Genomic DNA, 26,725 nt, shown 5'->3' with positions numbered 1-26,725 from the left:
AAAATTATCGATGCCAAAATTTGGATATTGAATCGATGCATGGTAATCCATTGCCTATAATTTTTCTATAGCTATAAATATCTTAATAAATTCAAATTAAATTCTTTCAAAAAAAACGTACCAAAATATGCTTCACAGTTTTTTGAAGAATTTGGTTTTAAATAAAACTATCAAAACAAAATAATTATATCAAATCAACAAGACTTACTGTATAAAATAGGTAAGTTGAGTTGACAATATTCCAATTCGTATAGTCAAATCTAACACAAACTTCGCTAGATCCACCGAGTCAGCATGCTCCGTCACATAACCCGCCAAATTCTAGCCTGCTTTAACAAACCTCAATCTTGTTATACTTGAGCAAAACACTACAAATAACAAAACTACCTCTGTTAGTCATTATATAGATTATAGTGTAACTACTCAATTATCTATTTCAAAACAAATTCTTATGATTGAGTCATTTTTTTGACAATTACACTAAATAAATTTAGCTCAGACTCTAAATTTTAGCAAGAATAAAATTTCGTGTCAACTAATTTTTTTATTCAAGCTCAAATTTAAATAAATAGAAAAAAAAAACACTAGTCATAAACATCGTTGATTTTATACATGATAGTGAAAGACTGATACAATGAAATGCAATATGGATCAATCACCACAAAAAATACCACCACCTAAGACGAGACAAACTATCCAGTTGGTCCATCTTATCCATCAATCCTCAAAAAATATCCCAAGTTGTCCTCAGATTCAGATAAAAGCTAATGAAAAAAAGACATTCATTTCAGCTTCTTGTTTTCAAACAAACTCAACTTGAGATATCTGCAGTGGCAAAACATAAACAAAAGAATCCCAGAAACCTTTGCAATCACAAATATTGTCAGACACCGGGTTAACCTTCACTTCTGAATCTTCGTTCCAAGTTCAACTAACATAGTCCACAGAGCTTCACACATGTCACAAGAATCAGGCTCGGTGAGATCCTTTGTCCATGAAGAGTATACCATCCAAGAATGGTCGAACTTCGGACCTGGTTTTACAACCAGTGAACCGGGAGCTTCAGCATCTCGACATGTTACAAGTCCGTCGCTCTTCTCCCCATATCTTAGTCGTAGATGGAGGGCACAAAGAGCGATGGCAGCTGAAACAGGGACTATTACAGGCACTCTTCGTGATGCTGTGGCTGCATCTTCTGCGTGCGCAATGTTTGACATGGTCGCAATGACTCCTGGTGCTACACTTGCTTCCGAATGGAAGGAAATGAGAGGAATGCTTTTGGGAAGTTTATGGTTTTTGATAAATTCTTTTCGCTTTTCGTACGTAAGATCCTCCAAGGCCCGAATATCACCCTTGACATGGAAAATGTCATTCAGGCATAAGATTGGTTAGAAAAACATACTTTGATTTCTAAGTGGTAAAGAATATAAGGGTACAAAAACTTTCTACAGCTAAATCACAAGAAAATCATATCACAAATAAATGATAATTAGAATAGTATCAAATCCGATTGCATAATAATATCTAACATTATACAAATGGATACCTCAACTTCAAGAGATCAGTCTATCATGAATTAGCAAAGGCTATGGAACGAACAACCGATCAGTCTATCATGATTCAGAATGTGCCTAACATCAAGAGATGCTGTCATTACCATAAAGCAGATTGTCCGTGAAACAGATTTATATCGCGGCTGGTGTAAGAATTATTTATATCTATTACTATTATAAATATATGAGTTGAATTGTGAATTTACATCTATGTCCTTATCTTCATTAAATATCTATTATCTATTATAAATATATGAGTTGAATTGTGAATTTACATCTATGTCCTTATCTTCATTATAATATTCATTAATACATATCTTTTTGGTGGTTTTGTTTTCATTTATTAATTAATGAATATATTACCACTATAAATATATGAGTTGAATATTCATTAATACATATCTCTTTTGTTGTTTTGTTTTCATTTATTAATTAAGAATCTAAACTAAATTGAAGAAAAAAAAATTTTCAATCCTTTTTTGTGATGAAATTTGCAATCCATTTTTAAAAAACACTTATATATATAATGAATTTCAATTAGAATGAAAAATTTAGCTACCATTTTTTAGAGTGTCATATAAATTTATCTTTCATTTTTTGGAACATTTTTCATAGCTATTAATGACTTCTAAAATAAATTGAATAAAAATGAAATTTAGCTATCATATTTTAGAATGAAAAATTTAGCTACCATTTTTTAGAGTGTCATTTGAATTTATCTTTCATTTTTTGGAACGACATTTGCACTCCATTTTAAAAATAATATGTTGACGAACATATTGTCAGGAATCCAAAAATAAAACTCAAATGTCAACTTTGACACTCAATTTTGAGTGACTGCTAAAATGTCTCAACAACCCATAATTTTTGGACAAGATAGTAACATCACAATTTTGAAATCAAAATGATATTTTCTATTTTATATCAAGAATTCATGATTGAAAAACGATAATATTATATATATAAATATTTAATATAAACTCGTGGGAGCTCATTTAGGCTCACCTTTAAATGAGTCGACAAAATTTCAACATAACTCACTTAAACTGTTTGGCGATGCAGGCCAAACCGACAGACTCAACCCAAATTGACGGCTCATATCAAAACACAATAGATAAAATAGCATCATGACCATAAACATATATGTTCACTTGTTCATATGAAAAACTTTTCAATCAACATGATTATGACATAATAACAACTCTATCAAATCATAAAAGATTTTTTATCCAAATATAATTCATAAAGGAAGAACAATGAATATAAATTAATAGAATAATGGATTTTATCAAGCCCAAACAACAATGTACTTAAATGAAATACACAAAAGGTAATACTAAAGGTCACAAGAATATAATAAACAAGACATCAATTTCTACCAACATAAATACAATTGAATGATAATTACTAAAAAGAATTAAATCCTATTTAGCATGGACAATGTCTAGAAAACAAATGCTACAAAGAGGAAAAAGCAAGGTGAAAATAACAAAAAAAAAAAACGAATGTCGCAAAGAAGAAAAAGAAAGCATGGAAAAAACAATATAAAAAAAGCAAAGAATAATGATAAAACAAGTGAAAAAAGAATACAGAAGTAATATTAAATGTCACAAGAATATAATAAACACGTGAACAAAAAAATACGAAGGTAATAACTAAAGGTTACAAGAACATAATAAACACATGAACAAAAAATAAATGAATAAAACATCAATTTCTACCAACATAAATAGAATTGAATGGTAACTACTAAAATGAATTAAAGCATATTAACCTTAATATGAACAAAACCCATCAACTATGTCAAAATGCAAAACACGATGTCATAATAGTAAGCTCACAAATGGAACTCATAATACAAATATAATACTAAATGTCACAAGAACATAACAAACATATGAACAAAAAATAAATGCATAAGACATCAATTTCTACCAACATAAATACAATTGAATGATAACTACTAAAATGAATTAAATCATGTTAACCTTAACATGGACAATGACTAAAATAACCCCATCAACTATGTCATAATGCAAAACACGAGGTCATAATAGTAAGCTTACAAATGAAACTCATATATTTATAAGGTCACAAGAACATAACAAATACATGAACAAAAAATAAATGCAAAAACATCTATTTCTACCAATATAAATACAATCAATCCATTTTTTGTGATGAAATTTGCAATCCATTTTTAAAAAACACTTATATATATAATGAATTTCAAAATGATAAAAATAATAAATATATGTTTTTGTTTGTTTTTTCATAGCTATTAAATTACTTTTAAAATAAATTGAAAAAAAATGAAATTTAGTTACCATTTTTTAGAATGAAAAATTTAGCTACCATTTTTTAGAGCGTCATTTAAATTTAAACTCGTGTGAACTCTATCTTTATTTTTTAGGATGTCCTTTAGTTTGATTTATATTTTTCATTAATTAATAAATTTTAAAATAAATAGAATAAAAATGAAGTTTATGTTTTTGTTCAAAATTTTATAGTTATCCAATTTTTGAGTAAATCTTATGTAAGACGATATCAAGTAGATATAGCTCTAAGATGAGTCGACATTTTTTTATCAACTAATGTTAATGCATTTTAAAATAAATCGAAGAAAGATGAATTTTACTCTATTTTTCAAAATTTTATAGTTATCCAATTTTTGAGTAGGTTTTCTGTGAGACGGTTTCATTGGTATATATCCTAATACGGGTCGACCCAATCATTTTCAGAGTGAAAAACAATATTTTTTTCATGATTCAAGTCGGATTGGAGACATGTATCACAAAATTGACCCACGAAACAACTTCATATGAGTTTCTGTGACAATTTTATTTTTAACTTGAGTAAATTAATATCCATGGATAACGTAAATTGTGTGAATTTACATGTATGTCCTTATTTTCGTTAAATAGTATTAAAAAATGCATGTTTTTTTGTTTTTCAGTCATTGATGAATTTTAAAATCAATTAAAGAAAACTGAAATTTTATTTTGAAAAAGATTTACAATCTATTTTTTCAGGTCAAATGTTATATTTGTTACCCAAGACAAGACTTTTATTTCTTATAATTTTGATGTACCGTGCAAAGCCATATACAAACCTAATTGCGAACATAATGAGAATTGCACTGACGTGAGTGTCAATGGGCCAAACCGTAAAATTTTATGCATGACAGACCCAAATAATTATTTGGTGTCACGAGAGAACACTACAAAAGAATTGAAATGATCTTAAATTGATTTTATCTGTAATAATTACTCTTATATACATCAAATTGATAGAAAATGAGGAAAAAGAATGAATTCAAATCTTTTTTTATGTGAAACAAATTATTCTTACATTTATAATTACTTAAAACAATTTATAAGATTTTGCTTATATTTTTTAAATATTTTTTTTTCTCGAAAAATAAAATGTTTTTAAAATATTACAATTATCTTCATGTTTTATGTCATGTCAAATTTCTTTCGATGAATACTTGTAGAACTTGTGGCTAATTTTTTAATGACGCGATTTATGTATAGATCTTTATAATTTCAAAATATATAACGAGGAATTTAGAAATTACGATTGTATGTTCCACACGTGCAACGCACGTACATGTCTTCTAGTTCTTTTAAAATATGCAAATAATTACCTTCGTCTCTGATTTATGTTACTTCCCCCACTTTCTTGATGGATACACCAGCTTTATGACTTGCAAATAATGGGAAACGGGTGATACGTTACCTTAATCAATTTGCATATCAAAAACTCCATGACCCCTCGGGTTTCCAGGTTAGTGATCTGACCTTCAATAAGAATATCGGACGCTATAGGTGTTCCAACATAAGGACTCTGCAATAGCACCAAACCTGCAACTTTAATTTTAAGGGAATTGATTGTTGCATTCCATTTTTAAAAAATGATCTTGTATTTCAGATACACTTGAGAATGTCGTTTTTTTAGAAATAGTTGATCGGATCCATTTTCTTAAATATCATCGATCTTCCACTTCATATGCATAGAATATGTGTCAAATTTATAGCTCTTGATTGAGCTCGATTTGTTTTAAAAAACGGATTTAGTCAAGTCAAGAAGTTCATGCAAATCAACAGGTATGGATGATTTTCAATCAAATTTAAGTACAAGCAAATCCCAAAAAGAAAACATAAGCGTCTTGTGAAATTTTTTTTTTTCATGAATAAAATTAACCGGTAAGATAGAGTTTTTGTGTACAATATAGATACCCTATTTTCTACTACGATTTATATTAAATAAATGCGTCGAAATTGAATACCAATGAAAAATATTAGATAAAAATTTGTGTGAGACGGTCTCACATGTCATATTTGAGAGATGGATTTCTTATATGGGTCATCCATGAAAAGTATTACTTTTTATTGTGAATATCGGTAGGTTGATCCGTCTCACAGATTAGGATCCGTGAGACGGTCTCACGTACTCAAAATATTAATACCACTGCAACGAGAATTCAAACAAGGACCGAGTCTATGACCTATGTTACATTTAATTTAACATTGTTCATATAATATGTTTAGCTGATTATTTGATAGACCATTTTTATTTTGAATTAGAATGACCAATTGAATATATTATATATATTATAATATAAAATATATTTAACGTTACTCCGAGTATAGTATAAATTGATCATTCAAATATGATTTTGTGTGGTACTTTAAAATTACATGAGAGTAATTTATGGCTTTGAAAAATCAGAACGGTAAAACTTGTATTAATCAATATTATATTGGAAATATATAAAATGTAATTAAATAAATAATAATAATTCCAGTACCATAGAGATCTTTTATGTGCCCAGCTTGGTTTGGGTTCAGGATTGACCCGTTTCATTCTAGTATACTGAACGTTTGTATCCAGCCCTTGTACTTGGTGTGGCCCAGTATGATCCAGGACGAGGGCTGGCTATCTGACGAGGCTGCGGCCCGTTAGTGCCAGCCTAAAGATAAGGGAGCAATGTGCAATTTGTTAAGAGTTTGAGCCCAATCAGGTAAATCTGTCTGATGCAGCGTCACACGCTGCTGCTACTCTGGAAGAGTACCAGTGTACCTTATTCTGGAATTTTATAGAGGGAAGAGAATAATATAATAAAAAAATGGTGAGGATAATTCCGGTGGCGTCGTCGATTAAACCCTCACTTTCGTCTCTCAGATTTTCCAACGTTGCTTGCTTCTCTTTCCCCAATCGTAGACTCACGCCAGTATATCTCGGAAGTGGTGAGTTCTGCCGATTATTACAATTTCTTGGAGTTGAATCTTCAAATTTCGTATTTTCAGTGATCATTTTTTTTGTTTTTGATGAACTGTTTGGACTATGTTAGTGCTAGTTAGGCATCTTGCATTGAAAAAATGCAGTTATGTTACTTAATTGGTTGGTTGAATCAGTATATGAGTTCTACTGATGAATAGATAGCTTTATAGGGAACGAGATCAAATTAATGTAACATACTACGTAAAGCACCGTTTTGGAACCGAGAGATATTTGCGTAAATAATAAAAAAAAAGTTGCTATAGTGTAAGATAAGAATGTGATTTGGACTTTTGTAGTGAATGATTCTCTTTAATTCAGTACAAATTAAGGGCCAGCAGTATGAAAATATCCACGCTTTTAGTTTTTTTTTGCTTTTTTTTTTTTGGTTTTGCAAAATATATCGATAAAAGCCACATTTCATTAACTTTACTAAGACTGCTCTGGTTCTGTTAAAGCATTTTATTGTAGTCCTAAATTGTTAGCGATATTTTGAATTTAGGTGCTTTATGATCTGTTTAAGAACCTGATTATGAATTTTGATTTTATATGAACCTCGATTGCTTATTTTTGGTACAAAGTAGTATATACGCTTCGATCAAGATGTTTGAGGTGTTGACTAATGTTGCCTGCTGTTGGGATTTGTTTGAGGTGTTGACTATGTTGCCTGCTGTTGGGATTTGATGGGATTCTTTATAACATTTATGGTAAATTCAATGGAAAAGGAGACTTTAAACACATGAATTGAGGTAATGCGATTATGATTTACATAAAACCTTTTATGGCTAGAGTGGAAGGTGAGTATCTTGAGTATGCTCTATAGTCTAGTAGAGCTGAGCTAGATGATGAAAATTTGAGTTGTAAGGATTGTCGAATCTTGAAAATGCTCAATACCCTGTTTAGTAAACATAATTTTTGCTACTTGATGTTACCTTTTTTAAGGTTAGAATGATATTAAATAGTTAACGACTCTTAAACTGACGCTTATGAGTAAAAAAACAATAAAGAAATATGACTTGTGAGCTTGTATCATCGGTTTCTCCAAGGGTAACTTACTTGATCATCTGTACATTATCCAGCCGTGCCTCAGTTGCAATCATTTGGACTTAGAAGTTGCAAGTTCTTTAAAAGAGCAGTCATCATCCCAGCAGTTAGTGCTGCAGGAAATGCTGCGGCACAGGCAAGTACTGCTGCAACACAAGAAAATACATTAGGTTGGGTTAAAAAAGACAAGAGAAGAATGCTTCATGTTGTTTACCGAGTTGGGGACTTAGACAGGACAATAAAGTATGTTTTTTATGCCATAAATGACTTTTGATTTTTGGGCGTTTTTGTTTGTAGAATGGCTGTTTAAGGGTAATAAAATGATGCTGCAGGTTTTACACTGAGTGTTTAGGCATGAAACTGCTCAGAAAGCGCGACGTAACTGATGAAAGATATACTAACGCCTTCCTTGGATATGGACCTGAAGATTCTCACTTTGTGATCGAACTCACTTACAGTAAGCTATTGGCAGTTTCGTTATTTCAATCGTCTACCGACTTCCATTGAAATGCTCACATGCATTAATTTTTCCTTTTTGCATGTGCACATTGCTATCTACAATTGGACAAGTTGACGTACCTCTAAAATTTGTTTTTTTATGATGCTGACAGATTATGGGGTTGACAAGTATGACATTGGTACTGGTTTTGGCCATTTTGGGATTGCTGTCGAAGATGTGAGATTTTGTTCATGTTTATAGCTATGCTGTAGATAGCCTGATGATTTGTCAACTGTGATTTTCAACGTTCACTTTTGACCTTGCTGAACTCGTACATATCTTCAAGTGCAATTATTTATCCAAATGATGAATATCAAAAGTGGATAATGTAGAGGATCACATCAGTCAGGAGGGCGAATGAATAGTGAAGCAAAAGATTCAACATAATTTCAATTTATAATTGCTAATAATTACATTTTGGTGATTCTTAAGTGCAGTGGAATGATGTTTCTTTTTGTTTTACTATCAACATAGTTGTTTTGCAGAATTTTTCTTTTTAAGTGTGATATGGTGATTGGCTTTGTAAAAAAAAAAATAACTAGAATAAGATAATCTCTCTCCTGATGCATAACATCAAAATACATCAACACACATACCACAAAGACCTTCCTTCCTTAATAATTACAGATTTCCTTTGGCATTGTTGGAATGCATAGGTAACAAAGACCGTAGAGCTAATAAAAGCTAAAGGTGGAAAAGTTACACGAGAACCGGGTCCTGTCAAAGGTGGGAAAACTGTTATTGCATTTATAGAGGATCCTGATGGTTATAAGTTTGAACTCTTAGAGAGAGGTCCTTCTCCTGAGCCATTGTGTCAAGTGATGCTTCGAGTTGGAGATCTTGATCGGTCTATTGAATTCCACGAGAAGGTGAGATTACTTTGCTTTTGACTATTGTATTTGGTTTACACGTTCAAAGCTATGAGGTTTTACTTCCCAATTATGTAAGGTGACCTATTCATCAGTAACCGTTCTGTTTTTTAAAAGGCATCATCATCATCTAGGGTTCTTACCTTTGCATGTTTGTGTAAGTTTTGAATTTTTTCTCATATTTCAGGCTTTTGGAATGGAGCTTCTTCGCAAGCGAGACAATCCTGAATTCAAGGCAATTCTTTCTCTCCACCCCCCCTCCCCTCTCTTAAATAAATTTGATGCAAATTTTCTTACTTTTCTTAAGTTATCAAATGCAAGGCGAAAGTTGGATGTGATCTATTCTCTAACCCCCCTCCTTTTCGTTCATAACTGATTGCTTTCTTTCTCCTATAAAGTACACGATAGCTATGATGGGGTATGGCCCTGAAGATAAAAATGCGGTATTAGAGTTGACCTACAACTATGGCGTGACTGAATATGACAAAGGCAATGCGTATGCCCAGGTTTGGTTATTCTGTTGTTAAGAGTTATATTCTAAGTGACCCCACTCTTTGCATGTCTATAGCTTTGTCACGTAGAACCAACACATTTATACTGCTATAACATGATACGGATGCTAGATATGACGAATCTTTAATATTCCTAGACACGACTATTGACATGAAGGCTGATGGCACAATTTTATTTTAATGTGTGTCCATGTGTTTTTCAATCCAGAACTAATTTACTGCCCACAATATTGGACCAATAGTAGATAGATGAGAATTCAAACAGGGATAGGACATCAAAATTTAATCATTTAATCACCTCTTATTTTATGTACGTCTATGGTTCCAGTCTTGAAATGGAAAGAACTTGTCACGCTTAAATGTCTAGAATATGTTAACGCGAGAGAGAAATAAATTCATTTTTGACATTTCTTTAAAAATATCTGTTGCAACTTCTTAGTTTTGTGATCTGGCATGTTGTTAATATGCGAGTTATTTGCTGCTCGACACTGTGTGATTATTTTTTTGGATGTCACTGCAGTCTTTGCTCTGTAGTAGTTTGATTCATATTTTTTGGCTGACTGATTATTTCCTGCAGATAGCCATAGGGACAGATGATGTATATAAAACTGCTGAAGCAATTGAACTTGCTGGTGGAAAGATTACCAGGGAACCTGGACCTCTACCTGGTATTGGCACCAAGATTACTGCATGTCTGGATCCTGATGGTTGGAAAACGGTACACCCCCTAACTTTTATTAGGGAAAAAAAAGACAACTTGCTTTAAACTGGTTTTCGAGTTACTGATTTTTCTAGGTCAGCTATGTGAAAAAGAACCCAGATTATTACAACGATGACTGCTCTTCATATTTCTGTCTTCCATCTCATGCTTCTAATTTTAATCATTTAGGAATTTAAAGATTGTCGAGAGGATTTTGGTTTAACCCAATAACTGGCTTATTATTTTTAGACCGCTTGAAGCACAGTCTATTAATTCATCCACGTCAAGGCTTTGTGGTGGACTTGTTACAATAGAAGCCTTGTGTTATTATATCACAACTGTCATTTGAACAGTACATGTTATCACGAACCTTGCAGGTTTTTGTTGATAACATGGATTTTCTCAAGGAATTGGAGTGAGTTAGTTACTTTAAGAAATCGCTATGCCTGTCCGTGGAGAGCAGCCTCCATTCATATCCAAAGCACTGCATGCCCCTACTGCTCTTGTCAAATGATACCCCGTGATTTCTCAATCAGTTATTGCATTCATCTCCGTTTTGTCAATCAAATGGCATTGTGTCTATCAGATAGCAGTGGACGATTAGGAACTGTGTTTGGTTTAGTTATTTATGTCAAATGTAGATTCATGCTTCTTTTTGGCAAAAATAAATTTTACGCAATTTGCACTTAATTGTATGGCTTGATCTGAGACCTGAGAGCCAACTGCTATACCAAGTGACTGAATTAAATGTTTAAACACAATTGTCATAAATAATTATAGTAATCACATATTTCACTATCAAACCACATCACTAAACACCGATTAACATTAAACTATACCACTTTACCCAGCAAATGCCATGTAAAAGCAAGCAAAAACCGAAAATTTACGAGGCTAGTTTGGATTGTGATTAGCAGAAGTTTGTTGGACAATAAAGTTTTGAAATATTTATCTTTTAAAACCACTATCCATGACATAGTCCTCTTATATTTTTCCTTCTGTTTTAAGTAATTAATATATTTACACTTATATATATATATATATATATATAATATATTTACACCTATACACACACACACACACGATACAATGTCTTTTGGTTAATGCAACTTTTTTCTTCCTAAATTAGGTTTCAGTTAAAAACAGGGAATAACCGAAATAAATGCAATTTAGGCACAAGAGTTTGAAATTTCTTGACCAAGTTCAGAAATATTGTGTAATTAAGAATCTTTATTACATCATTTTCTATATCATTTTTTAATATTTTTCCACCATTGGTAAAAGAGTTAAATTTCCTTTGTTCCCTTAACTATCAACAACACACATTTAGTAGCCCTTTGAAATTATCAATGGTTTCGCTTTGAACTCTTCCAATTTCATGTCTGCTTCACCATATTATATAATTATTTGCATTGCTCTGCTTCATTATATAATATATTTAATCAAATATTTATTGTGATACATTATAATTTTAGACAATGTTATAATAAATTTTATAAATAATATAATTAAAAGCATTCATTACAATTAAATTATTAAGCACACAATTTATAAATAAATTTGACTAAATGTTTAAGTTTAAATTAATTTAGTTGTGATATCACAATAATTTTAATTGAAATGAATGTTTTTATTTAGTAAATGTAACATATTGTTAATTTTTTAATTGTAATAATTTATATAATATTGAATACAACGATATAATTAATTTAGTATGTACTAAATGAGTAAGTCTCTTGTGACACAAAATATGATTCATAAAATCGTCTCACACGAGTTTTTACCGTACTAAATAATAGTTAACAAGTGAATTGATTAATTAATTGGTACCCTTCACAATTTATTTAAGGTAATAAAATGAGATAAAAATAAGAATATTTTATTTTCATAATTACTTGAACTCTTCAATTGCCCATTGTAAAACCCTCTTCTCAGTTTGTTCCAGCCGTTGTTGATCCCTCCGGCAAGCCCGCCTTCGCCATCGCATCTTTGCCGTTACATTACAGCTACTCCGCGGCCATTGGTAAGCTTTTCTGAATTTCCGGCGTACCCGTACTTTCTGCTTGGAACTCTCTTCCAAACTCAGTTCCTTACAAAACTTTTATGTTTTTACTTGTTATACACACCTCCACGCTTCTTCCGCCACGGTTGCAGTTTTTTGTTGGCTGGAGAGAGCTAGGTGAACCTATATACCCTTTTTGCGGAGAATCCAAGCGGACTAAGAAATTTGGCAGCATGTGCAAAAGGCGATTTAATAAGATTTTCATTCGTGAAACTTAGAAATTTGATAAATTGCTTATCAAAATGTGATCTTTATATTGAAGGGGCACACAATTCGTGAAACATGGTTGGAGAAAATGAAAACAATGGCAATGCCAGATACTTGAAAAGTCGCAAGAGAAACAACGAAAATGAGCAAAACATGGAGGTCAAGGAGGCTGTAACGTGTTCTACTCCACAGGAATCCTCTAAGAGAAGGAATAAAAAAGAAGTTGCAATCTTTGGAAATTACAGAAACTACTGTGGATATAGGGTACCCTCTCGTCTTTTCGTCACTTTTCATTTATATCCTATATTGTTTCCATAGTTTCAGTTGTTATGTTGTATTATTGTGTGTGAATGAATAAATTTCTTTTCTTTTATTTAGGTTCATATTTGCTATAATTGATAAAATTTGTTTGACCATCCTAACTCTGCCTTTGAATTTTAGAAGAATTTCGGATCAGTAATTGTCACAAGTAGTCCTGTGATACTATGTCAAATGCTAAAATTCTATCCGATTCTTTATTGCCTGACACTGAATGTGGGATTTGTCATTTCTATGGTGTTACAAGGTAGGTCAGGACTTGGACAAAGATCCTAGATTACAGGTGATGAAGGGTGAATGGTTTGAGGGAAAGGATTGCCTTGACATTGGCTGTAACAGTGGGTTGATCACAATTGCTATTGGTACTCAATTGTGAATTATCCCATAACCTAAGTGTGCTGTTTGATTGTTTACTAATAATTTACCTTGTATGGCCTGTGAAGAGTCCATGATTTCTATCCTTTTTCTACAGCAAAAGCATTTGGCTGCAGGAGCATTCTTGGAGTTGATATTGATGGAGGTAACATTTTCAAAGTTTTAGTGTAAATCATTGAGTGCTGAAAGGTCAATAACATATGTAAATGTCAAATACACGAGTCTAGGAGCTTTGAAACTTCTGCTTTCTATTTTAGTAATGAATTTCGTACCATGCTCGAATTTTACGCGGTGGATTTTCTACACACCCCTTTCTTTTGCACCTAATTTTTTTTTTAAATCATCTATTGTTATATATATTAAACTTGAGGCACCTATACTAACAGAATCGGTCCGTCAATGTGACACTAATGTCGAATTACATATATAGCCTAGAAAAATACACATTCATTTTTTTGTTAAAGGACAAAGATGTCAAAACATAATTTTTTAATCCTTATCTTTATCATTTTTTTAAAAATTCATTATCATCCTCAAAATTTGTAACCACCATATCCGTAACTCTTATGATTTGGCTTTTTGTAAAGAGTTTTTTAAATATATATTTTTCAATTTGATTGCAGGTATCCAAATTGTATTATTTGATTGCAAAAAATGATATAAATATGTATTCAAATAATAATGTATTCGAAGGATAAATTGTTTTTTTTATATAAAAAAAAACAATATCTATTAAGAGTTTGCATTTCTAATTTTTCATGTTAGAATTATAAGTAATTAAATACAATTTAGAATAGCATCACTAAAAAAACTTTTAAAATAAAAATATATTACATAATATTAATTTAAACAAACGTAATGCATGTGCCATGAAAACTAATAGTTGATAAACTTGGAAAAGTGTTAATCTTGCACCAAATTTTCTACACACCCCTTTCTTTTTGCAGCAACCACCAAATTTTTTTGAACGTTATCTTTAGACTGGAATAATAACAATAATTCATATATTCCAGATCGAGTTCAGGATGCATATTGGACTCTCAGGAAAGTCGTGAAGACAAGTACTCATAACACATCAGCTGATGCTGGGTTGGTAAATGGCTTGAAGAACCATGCAAGTGAGTCACTGACAGAAGCTGCATTGAACAAAGATCTGTTAAAGATAGTTTCTTTTCAGAAAGGAAATGTTGTTCAGAGTTGGCGCCCGCGCCCACCTGCAAATACATACTACAGTGCAGTTCTTTGGTAATATGTAGGAGCTCGTTCTGTCTACGGCGATATGATTTTCTGAATCTTATGATTCTGCTGACCTCATATGACTAGTGAAATCCTAAACAAACTGATAGATGGCACATACAAACCCTAAAAAAAGGCATATCTCACATATTGATTCAAGTTATTCAGAAAAAATCTTCTGTTTGAATAATGTGTAATCTTTTCTCTCTCCGGCTAACATTAAGTTTTAGTTACCTCCTTTATGTGCTAATCAGTTTTTTTTCATTCTGTCACTAGTTTAAGTGTGACCAAATGGATACATCTGAACTGGGGTGACGATGGGCTAATTACTTTATTCAGGAGAGTCTGGACGCTTCTCCTACCGGTATTTCATGCACACAGTTATATTTCAGTTGTCTTATTGGTGTTGACCTGCTTTTTATTCATATATATTACTTGAAAATTCATTTGTGAACTGTTTGCATTCTTGTGGCAGGGTGGTGTTTTCATTTTGGAACCTCAACCGTGGAGCTCATATTATAAGAATCGGCTTGTCTCTGAGGTATATTCTTTTCCAACTAAATGCATATAATGAATTTTGTTGTATACTAGATCTGAGCAATCAAATGATCCTTGCCTGCATGTTATCTCGTGGTTACTAATCGATGAACTAGACCATTGAAGAGTTTTATGGAATGGATGTAAAGATGGTTATTTTTCGATTCGGGGTTTCTCTTCTTAAACAATTGAAGCAAAATTACATAATGTTTATTAGGTCAAATTTCTCCTGAAACATCCATCTGCTTATTCTGCAGACTGCTGCTGCTAACTATAAAAATATTGAGATACCTCCAGAAGATTTTCAGGATATACATACTGCTTGACAAGGTAATATGCTCGACTTATTAAATTTTTTCAAAGTTACATTAGAAAGTTTCTGATTTTTGAGTTCTTGTTTGACAATGATAGATAGGGTTCCGAAGGGTAGAAAACATAACGTCAGGCTTATCGGGTACCAAATCCGAATTTGACAGACCAATCTTGGCTTTCTGGAAATGAAAAATGAAGGCTTGAATGAAAGCTTATCACAAAACAGGCCTGTGTTATATTTTGGTCACCTACCTTGTCCTGAATGAACTCAAAAGTTGATAGAGATATACTAGGAGGGGACAATACTTGTATACTAAGCTGCTATTCAAATATCGAGCGCAAAATGGTACGGTAAAGTTAGTTCAGTTAGTTATTTTGTTGAAAAGAAGAAATTTTCCGATATGTATCAAATCCGTCCGTTTTAGACTTCTTTGTTCTTGACATGTGTTATAATTTGGATGTTTCACTTTTTCAAAAATATTGGTGAATGATGCACATTTTCCGAGCGAAATTCTGAAGCTACTGCAAATACATTGTATAACGATATTTATAATAATTATATATTAAGATTTTGTATAAAATTTATCATGAGATTTTGATAAATTGAATTTTTATATTAAATTTTTTGCATTGTAAAAATTATTAATATTAAATGCTCGATATAATCGTGAATTTAAGTTCGTAAAATACAAAAAAGACAATATTAATTTTTTTTTGTATAATAAAAATATATAATACTAAAAAATAATTTTATTTTATATCGTGAAATACAATAAAATATTTCAAAATCAATCCAAGTTCGACTCGGCTCATTTCCACGCCACTAAAGCGATATAATTTACAACAAAAATAATTTTGCTATTTACAAGAAGGATGTGTGTAAAATATTGGAAGTAAATTTTTGTAGACGACTTTACATAATTTGATCCGAATTATGGTAATAATAAACAAGTTTGGCTTAGATCTTCAAACAAGAGAGGGATTAGATGGTAGAAGGCTCCATCTAGAGGGCAAAATCAAGCGGCATAAAATCTGAACTTTACAGTATTATCGTATTCTCCAAGGGGAAATGCTTGGAAAAGATGTTGAGAAGATGGTGGCAATAGGCCTTGTTTGGGGGGCGACGAATGCCCTAATGCGCAAAGGTGCACTCATATGGGACCAAGCGCTTAAATCTACGCCTCAATCAGACGCGTCCCAACTCAAGAAATGGCTGAAGCTTCTGTTGATTTGGCAGTACACTTTGCCTTTCCTGATAAATCTTTCAGCCTCAGCCACTTTCTTTGCCATTTTGAGCGATTCTCCTATTTCTTTAGCTGTGCCTGTGACCAATGGCACTACCTTTGCTGCGACTGCAGTTTTTGGGATGATTCTTGGAGAGGAAACCCATGTGGGGTTGGCCTTGTTTGGTACTTTGCTTATTGTTTTGGGGATATATATTTGTGTTGTGTAATCGGTTTGTGGGTGATATAATTCTCGTGTCTCGACTCGGTTCTTGTTGAGTTCGTTTTGTATTGATATATGCTATGTAGTTAAAAAATACACGACTCAGATTTAATAGCGAGGAGAGTTCTGGGTGTTCTTGTACTCTTTCTAATTAGGAACTGAGGAAGCAATAATATTTTATGGTACTTGGATTATTTAATTTATGTTGATGCTCCACTTTTCGGATATTACACAGATTACTGAACTTAAATACGGGCATGCTTCATTGCTGCTAATGATTTATGGTGTTACTACTTTACTAATATTGTTAAATTGCGTTTTATTGCTAGAGTTGCTGATCATAGTTATAATTGTTGTGATTAATTGAGGACGAGGACAAGGTGAGAAGAACATATATTTGCTAATAGAAGCTAAGTGGGATGATATAGGACGTTTCATTCATGATTATTACAATCTATGAAAAATGTGTATCCAACATTCATGTTGCTGCAGAAGATATGACTGCAAAGAACTTTTATGTCAATGATGTTGGTAGCCATCAGATAACGCCTTTCTTCTGCACTCTGCAGGAACTCGTCCTACTTCTGTTTTGTGACTTTGTCCTCAGTAGTCAGCACCATTCTGTCGATTAGTGTGAACACACTATTGTGCTAACCATCCCTGTGGTGACATTTAATTCCTTTTCATACTCATACATAGTTCTGTTATTGCTTTAATTTTCTGCCATATTGTGATTTAAACTCGTAACATTACCCTCCTGTGAACCCTCCTGTGAAAGCAGTAGTGTGGGAATCTTTACTGAAATCCTTCTGAATAAGTAGCATATAAGATTTTATTTTCGAACCTCCCAACTTACCCGCCCTTAATTTATAGCCTAGCTTGCTGAATGCAATGATTAAATATTTTGGATCAGCATCTATAAAACTGTAAAGATTGCTTTTGCAAATGTTTCCCATACACTCATCTCCGTTACCTCACAATCTTGGGACTCCTATGTCAGGCTTTTCTTCAGTGGGTGTGGCTGCCAAGAGCACCATCCTGAAGTACTATTGGGAAGGCCTGTCAATGCCATAGGATGATTTCTATCAAATATGGAAAATCTCACTTGAGGGAATGGACTGAATCCCCCAATGGAATTTTCTTATTTATGGTAAGAATTTTGATAATGGTGAGTTACAATTTGAGTTAAACTGTGTAATTTCATAAAGGGTTGCTGAAAGGCCTTATTTCCTTGTGGATTTGCAATTTACGTGGTAAACTGGTATTTGAGTGCTAACCCTTGAAATTTCTTTCAATGTCATGAGCTATTTGACGTCCACTTGTTATGTATTGAGATTAATCAAAAGATGAGGACATAAGATCAGGAAATTACAGATATTGTTGAAAAGAATATAGAATTTTTTTAGGATTCCTCATTCTAGAATCAAGATCTGTTCACTCAATCCGCAGGCACATGTGCTAGGATGATCCATGCTCTGCTTTTTTTTTTTTTTGCGTTTTGTTCTCAAACGGCCATTCATATAAATTTTCTTTTTCTTTAATGCATGAGTTACTAGACATGTGTAATAAATACTCATTCTTTCTTTGAGATAGTTTTAATCGGCAATCTGTGTGTCTTGATGAACCATGTCGTGCTCCACAATGAAAACACGACTACTCGGCAGTGTGCAGTACTCGAGAAATCTTGTATTCCTCGTCCTATTGTGAACGATATAATGTAGTTAAAGAATCAAATTAATTTATTGAATCAAGGGCGGTGAACAACCAGGTTACAGTGAGATTTCTGTGTTTCTTGTTAGACACAGCGTATTATCAAGATACGAAGGTCTGCTACTCAATATGCACCCACATTCCACGGCTAGGCACATCCTGGTGAACAACAAAAAGAAGATAGTATCCCGGAGGAGCAAGCCTTCCAGATGGTGGAGCAACCACGGTAATTGCACCATCGCCAGCTTTCTTCAACTTCAAAATCAGAAGCCTCTGATTCATCGAGTAGCCATGGGTTGTGAAAGGAGGTGAGTACATTGTAACCTTAATCTTGTTATAATCTATTTCTCCTGCATCCGATTGAATGTGAATATTAACTTCATCTCCGTACTTAAGTTTCTTGTCCGAATAATCTTCAACTATCACCAGGCGATATTTCTTTAGCGCAGGAGCCAAGTACGGTGGAGAAAATTTCTCCACTCGAAGATCGGTGGGATATATCATGATCGGATCGCGAGCTTTATCGTGCATGTAATAAGGATTAGTGTTACTTCCAGCTACAAGAATCTGCCCATCTGGTAAAACAGCTGAGGACGAGTGATACATACGGGCTATCTTTGTTGGGACCAGCTCTTTAAACCGTTGACCGGGTTTTTTATTTGGAGAATACAGTACTGGGTTTAGATTAGGAATATCTGCTGCATTCCACGCGGAAGTACCCGCCTTAGCGCCATTGATAATCAGCACATCTCCAGTTGGAAGCAGCAGCAAATCCCCCATAACTCGAGGCGAAGGCATATCTTCTTTCTCCCAGTTAGACCCTTTCTTGTTAAGATTCAACCTTCCACAGTCTTTAAAAGCTGCAAAGAATTTTCTTGGGCGTTTCATATCAGAATACTCGAAAGAGTCTCGAGTGTTTCCTCCACAGATAATCACTTCAACCTCGAGTTTACCCTCGTCATCATTTTTATTGAGGTCAATCGGGAGAAGGGCCGACATACCCGATGGTGGGTAGTTTCTTGTCCCACCCGGCAAGTCCGGGAGAGTACGAACTGTTTCTCCCGTATATGGGTTGAGAATGATGGACTTGTAGTTTGCAAAAACGAAGAGGTTTCCATCTGGGAGGAGGTTTACAAAAGGGTAGAGATTGTTTTCTCCCATTTCGTTTGTTTCGGCTAGGAGAGGGAGACCGAACATCGTGGTCGTAGATTCCAGCTGGTCAGGGGCGAAGATTTCATAGTTGTGTGAGGCACGGCCACCAATTAGGACGAAGCTGCCGTTTTCTAGGGCATGTTGGGTTGCATACCATCTGTTGCCAATCAGAGCCTTATCGTTTTCTTTAAAATCGCAGTAGTCGCAGGGCTCAAATATCCGGATGCTTCGGAAACCATCCTGGTTGCCACCAGTGGAGATGAGGGCGCCTTTCGGTGACAGGGCTCCGGAGGAGCACCAAGGATCGGACGTCATCTGAGTTTATATAAAATTGAGTCAGTACAAAAATATTATTGTGCGAAAAAGATATCAACATATTTTCCTATTTCATATATTTAAAAATTAAAAATATGAATTTTTAAAACTATTTTAAATTTTCAGAAAATCCTATTTGCCTTTGTCGTTTAAAATTTAATATTTCTTGCTTAATTTTTTTTTTCAAATGCTTTGATAGCTAAGCCACAAGCACTACTACATCAACTGCTATATACTCTTAAGTAAGAGAGAAAATTTCATGGCATTCAAAAATATATAAACCAAAATCTGCTCTTGTTCATATAAATCTTAATAGACATTACAAAATTTACTTTATATGTCTTCCTGATCAAGCGTTCAGACAAGGATGGGGCAAAGTGAACATAAACCAAAATATAAACCATTTTACCTCAATATTAAATGCATGCATGTATAATGTCTTCCCCAGTCAAAAGATATTAGTTCAAATCTTGCAGATAATTTTCACCCTCTTATATATCAAATTATTCTCATGATCCTTTACTCTCCCGTACGAAAGCCTAGATTCTCTCATGCGTGCATGCAATATTACTCAACATATTAAAGGGACGGATCTAAATATATATTTAGATAGCAAAATTTCAATTTTAGAAAAATTACACTCAGAGAAAGCATCAAACCTTTAAGGTTCTAATTTCAGCCGTCTCCACATCATATTCTATGGCATGGGCAGTGCAATCCTGCTCCGGATCCTTATTTCTTCCCCCAACCCGTGGCTTGCATCTCCTAGGATTAGCTTCTATGTCAGACAAACCAAGAGTTGTTGTATCGTACCATACAGCCTTGTTATTAGGTAACAATTGAATATGCATTGCAGAAACCCCGGAATCCTCCGAGTGAATCATCCAAGAACCTAGGAATTCGGCACCCGGTTCGCCCTCTTCAGGGGCAGCATTTTCTGGTTCATCTTCTTGGCCTTTTCCAGGTTTCCACGGGTTCCCGAAAAATGAAAAGAATGGAAACCGGAGTTTCGGAAACAAAGATGGAGATTCGTTGCCGTTGGGGCCGTCTTCTTCTGGAAGATGATTGGGATTCTTCGAGAGAACTTCTGGTTCTGGTTCTGGTTCGGGTTCACCGTCTTGACGATCGTCATCACCTGGCGTGTTTTGGGAATATGGTGGATCATTTGATCCGTTCTCGTTTTCTCCAGTGTGAGGAGCTTCTCCATATCCGGTGGTGCCACCGCTTTCGTAATGGTTGACGGATGAAATCCGTGCGGTGGTGAAGCCGACGAGGAGAGAAAAAAGAACGAGAGTTTTCAGCAAATTAGCCATTGAAGGAGCTTCAAGGGGTTGCCTCATTTTGCTCTTGTTGCCTTTATATCCTCGGCTGCATGGGACTTTTATAGTGGCAAATGAGAAGGAATTGAGGGGTAAAAAAGGTCAACTGAGATTTTGCGGACAAGGCTCGGAATTAATATTTCTAATTTTTCCTTTAATTCCATTATTTTTTTATGGCTGAGAATTGAGAATATATTTAGGAAGTCATTAGCTTCCAATTAAAATTCCGTGTGGGCCCAAGATTTTTTAACGTGTTGGGATATTTAGAAAAATGGAATTGGTAAATATTTTTTTAAAAAATAACCTTTCGAGTGTCTGAAATATATTGTAGATATTTTTTAAAAATAATTGTTGATTAGAATTAGATAACAAAGTACCACTAATGCGTTTCGAAGATTCGAAAATGTTTCAAAACTTCATAATAGTGTGTGTATGTGTGTGTATATATATTAATATTTTTCATTGTATATTAATATTTTTCATAGACTTGGTGTAATATAGTGGATATAATATTAATTTATATACTTTTAATTCATATATTCATTTTACAATCTAAAAAAAATTTAAAAAATATTAATAAAAATATATATTAGAAAAAAAGCGATAGGGATTATTTTAAATATTTATAAAATAATCATTAGGTTCCACTCTTTTAAAAATACGAGAGAAAGTTTAAAAATAGTGAGGGTATTTTAGGTAGACTAATACATGGTGGAAAAATACATATAATTTTGAAAATTTTAATATTATTATATGTGTAATTACATTCGCTAATATAGTGCATAACGGTGATTGGAAAGATGAGATGCTTCAATCCCAATTTCTCTAGTGCGTACGTTATAAGCCATTTATCCATTTAATATCTTGAGTTTGATTAGTAACAAGAGGTTGAAAAAAAATAGAAAGGATGATATGATCGATTGTGCTCGGTTCTTGATATATTAAATACCGATGAATTAAATTGAATTTGATTTTATATGTTGCTTGGTTGATTGAACGATCAATTAATATCTCATCAACCTTACCAAATTAAAGAGTACTACCTAAGGATATGAATCAGACGAGTTTGAGCTCTCAAGCTCGGGTTGGATGTACAAAATTTGTTTATGAATAAGCATGACTAATTGAAAATAATTTTTTTTTTTCTAATGCACACAGATTCTGTATATAAGTTTAAATTCTCAATTCCATTAGTCCTAAATTAAATCATCATTCATATCAAACATACATTACAAATATTTTTGGCCTAATTGCATCAATCCCTCTTGTAAAAAGTCTAAAAACATAGAACCTCCTAAAAAAAATTAATAGTTAATATATCATTCATCTTCTAAAAATTAAACACATTTCATCTCTATATTATAAAAACTCAGACACACTAAATTAAAATTTCGATATGTAATGTATTAAAAATAGAATATAATATAGTGATCAAATATTTTTGAAAAGTGATCAGATTTAAAATTATACATTAGAAACGTAAAGTAGAAAGATTTTTTCCGGAGAGAAAAAGTGAAAACAAAGGTCGGGAATTAAAGCTTATCTTTACGGTACCAAAATCATGTGTTACACAATGAAACTAATCTAATTTAAGTCAATAAACTTTTCTAAACTTGTTTCATAAAGTTGGGACATCTTTCAATCATAACACAAAGTAATAATGGATGTTGGAACTCATAAGAAACTTGCTTGTCTAGAATCTGATCTTGAAGAAGCTCGCATAGGGAAAAAAATATAAAATAAATTTAGTTCTCATGCTCCCAAGTTTCACGAAGCCCCGGGATGAGAGATTTTGTTAATCCAAGACACTCCAAATTTAAAAATTGTATATTAAATAAGACATAATCGAAGTCGAAGCCTGCACAAAAGTTTCTTTAAATTTCATAGCAAATTGGTGTAGGACGAAGAAATGTTGTGATAATCCAATTCAATGTTTTGAATAAAATTTCAAAGGGAAAACTACATTTTTATTCTATATGTTTGTTTGTTTTGTTTTTGTTTTTGTTTTTGTTTTTTTTTTTTTTTGTTTTTTGATTTTTTGGTTATTTATGTTGTCAAATTTCAGTCTTAATCTACTAGATTTTTTTACAGTTATAGTCATTTTTCTATGTGTCACTGATTTGGCACTACTGTGACGCTGACGTGTATAGTGACATATCATCACTCCTTATTAAAAATGACTGAAATTGGAAGATACATAACCAAGACTGGATTTTCGATAATATAGATGACCAAAATCGCAAAAAAAATATATAAGACCAAAATCGCAAAATTTTCAATTTCATACCATATTCTTATATATATATATATATATATATATATAGTATTGCTATAATGCTCACCAACCGTACCTACTTTTGTGTCCACCAATGAGATAACGTTCATCTATTGAATGTGGTGAATAGCATAACAAAATTGTATATATAATTAACAAAAGATGGAGCATAATTAGGGAACATAAGATCTTGAAATGGCCCCTCCACATGTTTCTCCCAATTAATTAGGTACCAATATAACCGAATATATTCCATAAAAATATATAAAACCCATGAAACATTATATTAATCGAATCCTACCTTTACAGATTACCAAATCTTTCGCACAAGCTAGCTGGTAATTAAAAATATCAACATTTATTGCATGATCATACCTCAAATTCAAGCACAATGTGTCAATCTCTCCAGCCCAAACAATGCAATTTTTTTGTTTCGCCATTCAGTGCAAATTCATGTTCTACATTTAGAACGAAATTTGAATAGAATCCAACAAGAAAATATATGAACAGGTTTTGTGAGTCTATGATTAATGAGCGCAGAGTATTTTCTCTCCAAATGATCACAGCCTGAGCTCCAAATCTATGTCTTGACAACCACTAGATTCAGAATTTTGATCGTTGCACGTGAATGGATCGTCCCGGCCGTCTTTCTTGTCATTCATATTGTGTGGTCGCTATAGATACCACGAAAATGGTATTAATCAATGGAAGGTTATTTCTATCTTAAACGAATGTCTTCTTCTTCTTTTTTTATATATAAATTTTAATGTAACGAAGTACCTCAACATTGGGATCCAAGAAAGATCTTGTAGTCATGCTTGGCTGCATAGGATATAGGTGTTCTACGCCTGCATTGCCCGGTGGCCATCTGTTTAGTTCAAAGAATAATTGTTTAGAATTAATTGCGTTAATTCTAGACCTAAGATTTTGTGCAAGGAAAAAAAAATATAAATATGCATGGAAATAAATAAATGTCAAATAATTTAACGAGAATTGATATATTAATTTGATGCGTTATCTATTTTTCCTTAAATACGTTTCTCGTGTTTATCGCCTTTCGGCAAAAGGGCAACAAAAGGTTATGGAAATTATTAAATGAGATGTAATAAAAGATTTGAAATAAATAAGGTGAGTTGATAAAAAATGTACAAACAAACCTTGCGACATTGCCTTGTTGGGATTCTCCATATCTGATATTTGCCCTATCTAAATCCTGAAAGCCCATCTGAAATAAGGACGTGCTTGAAAGATTAAACTATCAAATTTAATTAATTAGCTAGCAAGATTGGGGAAAGTAAAAACATTTAGGAAAATATAGAAATGGTTCAAATTCAAAGATCTTTTGAACTATATATGTCTGTTATCTGTCAACCAAATCAAATATAGATTAATTTATATTATCCATCATACCTCAATTAACCCAAAATCCAGAATTCATAGCTGAAAAAGAGAAAATTAAAACCTTAAATCTTATCATTTAATTAGATTTTGTATGATCAATTAGACAACAATTTTCTGTACTAAATAAGGAAGCGAATCTATAAATTAAATGATTTTTTTAAAGAGGGGTATGCTATAATCGTGATAGGAGTTAACTCATGAGCTTCTCCTAAAATCGGATATAATTCTTGACCTCTAGGGTTAAAAGATCATATAGACATTTTGAATTTTTTTGTACAAAAGACTCGAAAATTATTGTAACATTGATAAAAGGTCACAAATTAACAATCCCACCAGCTAAATCATCTCCTGTATCAAGTCAAAAATCTCCTATTATATTATATTGCAAGAAAATCTTTCAGAATCCTTATTCACATGTTTTTCAAGATATAGTAAATTATGATGATATAGATCGAATAAATCTCATATTAGCCAAGGAAAAATGATTTTACCCAGACTCCATTAGCTCCCGGAAAGGCGTGAGGAGGATGGGAAGGCGACGATGCATACGAGCTTCGTAATCTCATATCCTCCTGCTCATTAAATCATCAAGAAAACATATAAATACACACACACACACACACACATAAATCCCCATCCATGAATCGTCAATAAAAAAATGATGGAAAAAAAACACATTTTAAATCAACCGAAAATGTTAAAAGCGAATAATCCAAAACCTGGCTGAAACTCTGTGCATAAGGGTTATGAACAGGAGGAGGATAATTGCGACCCGATTCAGTGTGTAACCTAATTTTCTCAAGCTGAGCAACCCCGAGTCCTCTCTGTGGCTGTTTCGGCTTATCCGAACCGTTCTTTTTGCCTTTTCTTGATGAAGAAGAAGCAGAAGAAGAAAACCCTCTTTCATGGCTACTATTTCCGTCTCCAAAATAATTGCTTCCCATGTTGTTTTCTCAGGAAATGAAATTTCTTGCAAAATGTTTGGCTATGGAATATTCAGATGCCGTGCCTTTTAATCTGTCAAGACTCAGCTGGTTTCAGTGATTTATTATTGCAGTATCGCTGGATCAGATTTTGTGTAAATTCATTGCGTTTACATTTATAGTTTGATGGAAATCCCTCGTATTATATATATTCTTGCGAAATCTGACGAGTCGATCGCGATCGTCTCTGATTTCTCTCATAAAATATGCAATTATTTTTTTTGCTTTTGACAATTATGATCCCACTCACGCGCCTATTTGCGCGTTGGCTTGTATCATTTTTTAGAATTTTTTTCTCTTTTTTTTTCATTTAAATATATATACAGAAAGAATTGTATATTTCAAAACTTCCATTTTTCTCGTTCCCAAAAAGTCGGTTACTGTATTAATTATCTCAAAATCGAGGGATCCATTTGTGAATTTATTTAGAATTATATGATTTTCAAGTAAGTATTAAAATCATAATCTAAACTTTAACTCTAAATAGTTGGATACGATTAGGTACATGAATATAATTATCTCATGTCATATTTACAATATGATATATATTACAATATCAAGTCTACTTTTCTTCACACATTAGTATTTATCATTACTTGATTTTTTAAAAAAAAACA

General features: G+C 32.9%; 5 protein-coding genes and 1 long non-coding RNA gene across 9 annotated transcripts; 3 read left to right on the top strand and 3 right to left on the bottom strand.

The window, feature by feature from the left end:
* Positions 1-585: 585 nt before the first annotated feature.
* On the bottom strand, positions 586-5,588 carry LOC142544588 (uncharacterized). Its single transcript, XR_012820065.1, has 2 exons — positions 5,295-5,588; positions 586-1,352 (listed from the first exon to the last, which is right to left on the bottom strand). It is a non-coding gene; the product is annotated as an uncharacterized LOC142544588 (long non-coding RNA).
* A 1,003-nt stretch (positions 5,589-6,591) lies between these two features.
* Positions 6,592-11,168, top strand: LOC142545612 (putative lactoylglutathione lyase, chloroplastic). Its single transcript, XM_075652881.1, has 9 exons — positions 6,592-6,805; positions 7,916-8,123; positions 8,213-8,337; positions 8,492-8,556; positions 9,036-9,248; positions 9,436-9,483; positions 9,647-9,754; positions 10,338-10,478; positions 10,838-11,168. Exons 1-9 carry the CDS (start codon positions 6,685-6,687, stop codon positions 10,877-10,879), a joined length of 1,071 nt encoding a protein of 356 aa, XP_075508996.1. The 5' UTR covers positions 6,592-6,684; the 3' UTR covers positions 10,880-11,168.
* Positions 11,169-12,350: 1,182 nt separating this feature from the next.
* On the top strand, positions 12,351-15,943 carry LOC142545611 (putative RNA methyltransferase At5g51130). Its single transcript, XM_075652880.1, is given in 10 exon segments — positions 12,351-12,639; positions 12,785-12,993; positions 13,295-13,409; positions 13,520-13,567; positions 14,436-14,667; positions 14,935-15,022; positions 15,134-15,199; positions 15,453-15,509; positions 15,511-15,525; positions 15,607-15,943. Coding segments are annotated over 9 exon segments (900 nt in total). The 5' UTR covers positions 12,351-12,639; positions 12,785-12,804; the 3' UTR covers positions 15,697-15,943.
* A 483-nt stretch (positions 15,944-16,426) lies between these two features.
* On the top strand, positions 16,427-19,292 carry LOC142545609 (uncharacterized). 3 transcript variants are annotated; one of them, XM_075652878.1, is made up of 3 exons: positions 16,427-18,103; positions 18,753-18,971; positions 19,113-19,292. In XM_075652878.1, exon 1 carries the CDS (start codon positions 16,577-16,579, stop codon positions 16,958-16,960), a length of 384 nt encoding a protein of 127 aa, XP_075508993.1. In that variant the 5' UTR covers positions 16,427-16,576; the 3' UTR covers positions 16,961-18,103; positions 18,753-18,971; positions 19,113-19,292. The 3 variants fall into 3 exon arrangements, with proteins under 3 accessions (XP_075508993.1, XP_075508992.1, XP_075508994.1); XM_075652877.1 differs by having other exon boundaries at positions 16,427-18,121; XM_075652879.1 differs by having other exon boundaries at positions 16,427-18,121; positions 19,108-19,292.
* LOC142545608 (putative aldehyde oxidase Art an 7) lies at positions 18,677-21,492 on the bottom strand. The gene is made up of 2 exons (XM_075652876.1): positions 20,790-21,492; positions 18,677-20,130 (listed from the first exon to the last, which is right to left on the bottom strand). The coding sequence occupies exons 1-2, from the start codon at positions 21,468-21,470 to the stop codon at positions 18,784-18,786; spliced, it is 2,028 nt and encodes a 675-aa protein (XP_075508991.1). The 5' UTR covers positions 21,471-21,492; the 3' UTR covers positions 18,677-18,783.
* Positions 21,493-23,940: 2,448 nt separating this feature from the next.
* Positions 23,941-26,259, bottom strand: LOC142544587 (protein SPEAR3-like). Of its 2 annotated transcripts, none has more exons than XM_075651620.1 (5): positions 25,845-26,259; positions 25,617-25,700; positions 24,882-24,949; positions 24,505-24,592; positions 23,941-24,398 (listed from the first exon to the last, which is right to left on the bottom strand). In XM_075651620.1, the coding sequence occupies exons 1-5, from the start codon at positions 26,067-26,069 to the stop codon at positions 24,285-24,287; spliced, it is 579 nt and encodes a 192-aa protein (XP_075507735.1). In that variant the 5' UTR covers positions 26,070-26,259; the 3' UTR covers positions 23,941-24,284. The 2 variants fall into 2 exon arrangements, with proteins under 2 accessions (XP_075507735.1, XP_075507736.1); XM_075651621.1 differs by having other exon boundaries at positions 25,617-25,697.
* Between the last annotated feature and the right edge of the window lie 466 nt (positions 26,260-26,725).

Source organism: Primulina tabacum, chromosome 5 (assembly GCF_025594145.1).
Source record: "Primulina tabacum isolate GXHZ01 chromosome 5, ASM2559414v2, whole genome shotgun sequence".
Lineage (NCBI taxonomy): Eukaryota > Viridiplantae > Streptophyta > Magnoliopsida > Lamiales > Gesneriaceae > Primulina > Primulina tabacum.
The sequence above is the reverse complement of the archived record's forward strand: the minus strand, read 5'-3'. Positions and strand labels throughout refer to the sequence as shown.

Bases quoted from the DNA above. Each gene is read 5' to 3' on its own strand.
- LOC142545609 (XM_075652878.1), top strand. From the start codon at position 16,577: ATGCTTGGAAAAGATGTTGAGAAGATGGTGGCAATAGGCCTTGTTTGG.
- LOC142545612 (XM_075652881.1), top strand. From the start codon at position 6,685: ATGGTGAGGATAATTCCGGTGGCGTCGTCGATTAAACCCTCACTTTCG. The intron at 9,484-9,646 runs GCAATTCTTTCT...TCTCCTATAAAG, and splicing joins GAGACAATCCTGAATTCAAG to TACACGATAGCTATGATGGG. The intron at 10,479-10,837 runs GTACACCCCCTA...CGAACCTTGCAG, and splicing joins ATCCTGATGGTTGGAAAACG to GTTTTTGTTGATAACATGGA.
- LOC142544587 (XM_075651620.1), bottom strand. From the start codon at position 26,069: ATGGGAAGCAATTATTTTGGAGACGGAAATAGTAGCCATGAAAGAGGG. The intron at 25,701-25,844 runs GTTTTGGATTAT...TGATTTAATGAG, and splicing joins ATGCACAGAGTTTCAGCCAG to CAGGAGGATATGAGATTACG. The intron at 24,950-25,616 runs GTAAAATCATTT...TCCTTATTTCAG, and splicing joins CGGGAGCTAATGGAGTCTGG to ATGGGCTTTCAGGATTTAGA.
- LOC142545608 (XM_075652876.1), bottom strand. From the start codon at position 21,470: ATGAGGCAACCCCTTGAAGCTCCTTCAATGGCTAATTTGCTGAAAACT. The intron at 20,131-20,789 runs GTTTGATGCTTT...ATATAAACTCAG, and splicing joins CTGAAATTAGAACCTTAAAG to ATGACGTCCGATCCTTGGTG.